At 29.4% G+C, this 3,931-nt stretch overlaps 1 protein-coding gene across 1 annotated transcript; it reads right to left on the bottom strand.

The window, feature by feature from the left end:
- Window positions 1–456: 456 nt before the first annotated feature.
- Window positions 457–1,119, bottom strand: LOC131145604 (uncharacterized). The gene has a single exon (XM_058094777.1). The coding sequence runs from the start codon at window positions 989–991 to the stop codon at window positions 746–748; it is 246 nt and encodes an 81-aa protein (XP_057950760.1). The 5' UTR covers window positions 992–1,119; the 3' UTR covers window positions 457–745.
- Window positions 1,120–3,931: the final 2,812 nt, after the last annotated feature.

The following is a 3,931-nucleotide window of genomic DNA, read 5'->3' as shown; positions in this document are numbered from 1 at the left end:
TTTTTTAGGGGAGGTCTGTGTCATTTTTGCTAACTTTAGAAGATGTCTGTGATATTTTTGAAACTCAGAGATGCTTGTCATTTTTGACAAATCTTAGGAGAAGTCCTTGAAAATTTTTAAATCTAAGGGGAGGTCATTGTCTTTTTACCAAACTTTAAGGAAAGTTATTATCTTTTATCCAAAATTTTAACTAATTTTTCTACAAGTTAATAAACAAATTTTTTAAAAAATTAATTATATATTTTTAATAGTTATAACTTGCTTATTAATTTGTTTAGTTTTATAGTTTATCCACCCATTTATAAATAGGTCAACTCATTACCAACTCATTTTAAGTTTCATCCATTTATAATACAATCCAAATATGATCCGGTCTACACGTTTTACCATTTCTATTCTTCTAAAACCAAACACAAATTCAGAACCCATAAATCAAATATATTCCCATGAAAATCAGAACCCATAAATCAAATATATTCCCATGAAAAAAAGCAATTTCAAATATACAAAAGAAGAAAAAAAAATGGAAAAAAAGAGAACTGCTCCCAAGTGACTAGAAGAAAATTCAAGCGTATTATTATGACCTCAAAAAATATTCAACTCTACAAACCACATACAAAAAAAAAAAAAAAAAACCATCCAAGACTATATATTACATGTACATCAACAATTAAAGAAATAGAAGATAAACATACATGATGAAATCCATGACAGCCAATTTAGTCACCAACGAATTATATATATATTAGCGTTTATGGGTGGTTTTTTGATACTTGTCTTTGATCCATTGGAAGCCGACGACGGTGCCTTCCTTAACCTTCTTCATGCCATTTGAAGCCACGGCTTTGGTCTTTCCAAGGCCTTCTCCGACCTTCTTCCGGTACTTGGTGGTGGCGCCGCCGCTCTTTTTGGTCTCCGCCGCCGGCTCTGGTTTGCCGCCATCGTCCCACTGATCAGCCCAGGAAGCCCCGTATGAGCTGCATCGTTCCATCTATCCCCTTTCCTACAGTACAAGCTTCAAACCCCACGTACCAACAATAATGAACCCAAAATAAGAAAAGAAAAATCTGAGAGAGAGAGAGAGAGAGAGAGAGAGATCTGAGGATTCTGGAAAAGCTGACACTGAAAGTTTTGAATAGGCTTGTGCAATTTATAATAGTTGGTCCAAGCGTGGGAAATGGCGATTGGGGTCCAAAGTCAAAAACTGGTTTGTTGAATGACACTCAGGTACACGCGAGGGCAGTCCACGGTCAACTTGCCGGCCGGACCCCACCAAGGGAAATATCAATGCAATAGAAGTAATTAATCAATTTAAAATGAATTTATTACTTGTCATCAGCCGATCAGGTAATAATTAATACCAAATCCTTTTATTTAATATTTTAGGAAAGAGGATGGATGCTTGGTTGCATGTGATTTGTAGTTATGGTCAAATTAGAGAGAGAGAAAATGAATATTCTAATTTTTAAGGGTATGAACACAAGATTTATTTTTCATGATTAATTTGTTGTGATGAAAAATAGTTTTTGAGGGATGAAAGAGTCTAAATTCACTAAAAAATTTTACACAAAAATACATTAATTATTTATAGTCTCTTGGAGCTACCTAACTTTAGCTTTAGCTTTAAAATTATTTCTTGAATTTTAAATTTTATTTTCAAACTAAAGTCACAAATTAATTATTGCAATAAGTTATATAATTAATTTCTTCATTTACTTAAGCATCGATGTTTTTGAAATTGGACTAGTTATGGAACTGATTCGTAAAATAATTCACACGCTCACTGCTGTGCAATCTAGTTCAAATATTAACTCATTATTAATTTCACTTTCCTAACCTAATTGATTTTTAATGAACGTGTAGACTCATACTAACTTTAGTATTATAAAGGAGATTTTCGTTTGGTGTCTTCTTTCAAAAATGTCAAATTTATCCTTATGACTACTAATAATTATATCAAAATACCCTTTAACTGTCCATAACTATCCCAAAATACTCTTATGATTATGTCAAATATATCCCTATAACTACCATAATTATCTCAAAATACCCATATAACTATTTATAGCTATTTCAAAATGACATTGTACTTTTTTTTTTTCCAGTTCTTTATTGTTTTTAATAATTTTTTAAAAAAATTTTTAGAAAATAAAGAGTCGTGGAGCATGTCGATAGTGCATGCTCATGACTAGCTACTTCTAATTAGATCGAGAATACGTACTTTTGGTCTCTTCTATAGTCTATTATTTGATATATAGCACTAATTCCTTACATGCTTAAGATTCTTACATATAACGTCACAACATTAATATGAATTAAATGATTCGGAGTCATTTTAAATAATGTTTTATTCATTAAGTATTACAATCGCATGTAAGATATGGGTGCTATGCATATTAATGCATATCAAAGGAGTCGAAGCCGAGTTATCTTCAATATTTTTTTATTTCTTACAAAAAATAAGAAATTAATAAATTAATTTAAATTTAAATTTAAATTTATAAATATATCCTTCACATGGCTATGTTCCCAAATTAATTATATGTTTGTATACATTATAATAGACTATTAATTAAGAAAAATTAAAGTGGTTTTCATTCTTTTTTTTTCCCCTTAAATAGTAAATCCTTTTAAAAATATATATACTCAAATTATACATTATTTTATAATTTTAATATTTTTAAAAATTATAAATAAGTAGTTCAATAATTTTTTGCGTAAAAATTAAAATAAAATTTTATAACTTTTCATTATTTTCCTAATTTTTTTTTGTTTCTTAGAAATAATAAATTTAAGAAGACTTTGGCTACCATATTTTATTATTTTATGACCCCCCTCCAGCAAATACTTTTTTTTTTTTTTCGGTGGAAGGAAAACAGAAGCTTTGAGTTCTAGAAGGTTTCAGAAGCTTCCAGGTGACACAACGCCGACGGGGGCTGCACCAAATCCACAAATTCACACAGCTGTGCAAGGCGTCAGCGCCCAGGCCACGGATGTTTGACCCAAGCAGCCGCTAGATAGAGGCGGCGGCCGAAGCTTCCTCCACCGGCCGGAAAATTCCCACCCTGCTTCCTGCCAGCTTCTCCCTGATTTCAATGACTTCAAAGTTTATATGTTTTACTTTTATATTTAAATTATTATTTGAAAATCAAGTTTGAAAAATCGGCACTATATGCATATACAAACTCTCAAGCCAATCTAATCATTTTATAAAATGTAATTTTTTGAAAGGTATTTTTAATGGAATATTATTAACCAATGATTGTTCATCTAAACAAATTCAATTTTATTTGAGAATTGATTTAACTTATTTTTATCTTAATATTTAGTTTGGTCTCGTGTGATTTTTTTAAAAAAAATTTAAAAAGAAATTAGCAAAAAAAAAATTGATTGAAATTATTGTGAAAAATATTTGATTTCTTTATGAAAATAGAGCTCTTAAAAAGAAAAATAATAATTTTAAGTATTTGAAATATGTTTATAAGTACGTAGTTGGAGATGTCTCACTTTTGAAATTTCTTTTTGCAATTTTTTTATAACATATTTTGCTCATTCAATTTTTATTTAAAAGTTTGAAGCTTAAGCGAGAAGGAAAAAAAGGAGATGCTAAAAAGAATATGACCACCTTTATAAGAGATTTTTTTTGGGTACAGGTACACAATAATTTTTAATTTCAATAAAAAAAGATATTACAACTTAGTATTAGTAGACTTTCCTAGCTTCAGTAGAAACCCTATTATTTTCAAAATTAAACCACAAATATTTTAGAAGATATTTCTTAAAAACATTCATAAAATAAAAATATAGCAATAAATTAAAATTGCAAGAATATTGTGATCTCCATCATGCTCACCAAGTTCTAAAAAATTTCAACAATGCCTCTAATTTATGCAACCTATTTTAATTTTTATTAGAGGAACTTAGGCCTATT

This window comes from Malania oleifera, chromosome 13, assembly GCF_029873635.1.
Source record: "Malania oleifera isolate guangnan ecotype guangnan chromosome 13, ASM2987363v1, whole genome shotgun sequence".
Taxonomy (NCBI): domain Eukaryota; kingdom Viridiplantae; phylum Streptophyta; class Magnoliopsida; order Santalales; family Ximeniaceae; genus Malania; species Malania oleifera.
This window is presented reverse-complemented; position numbering and strand designations above follow the sequence as displayed.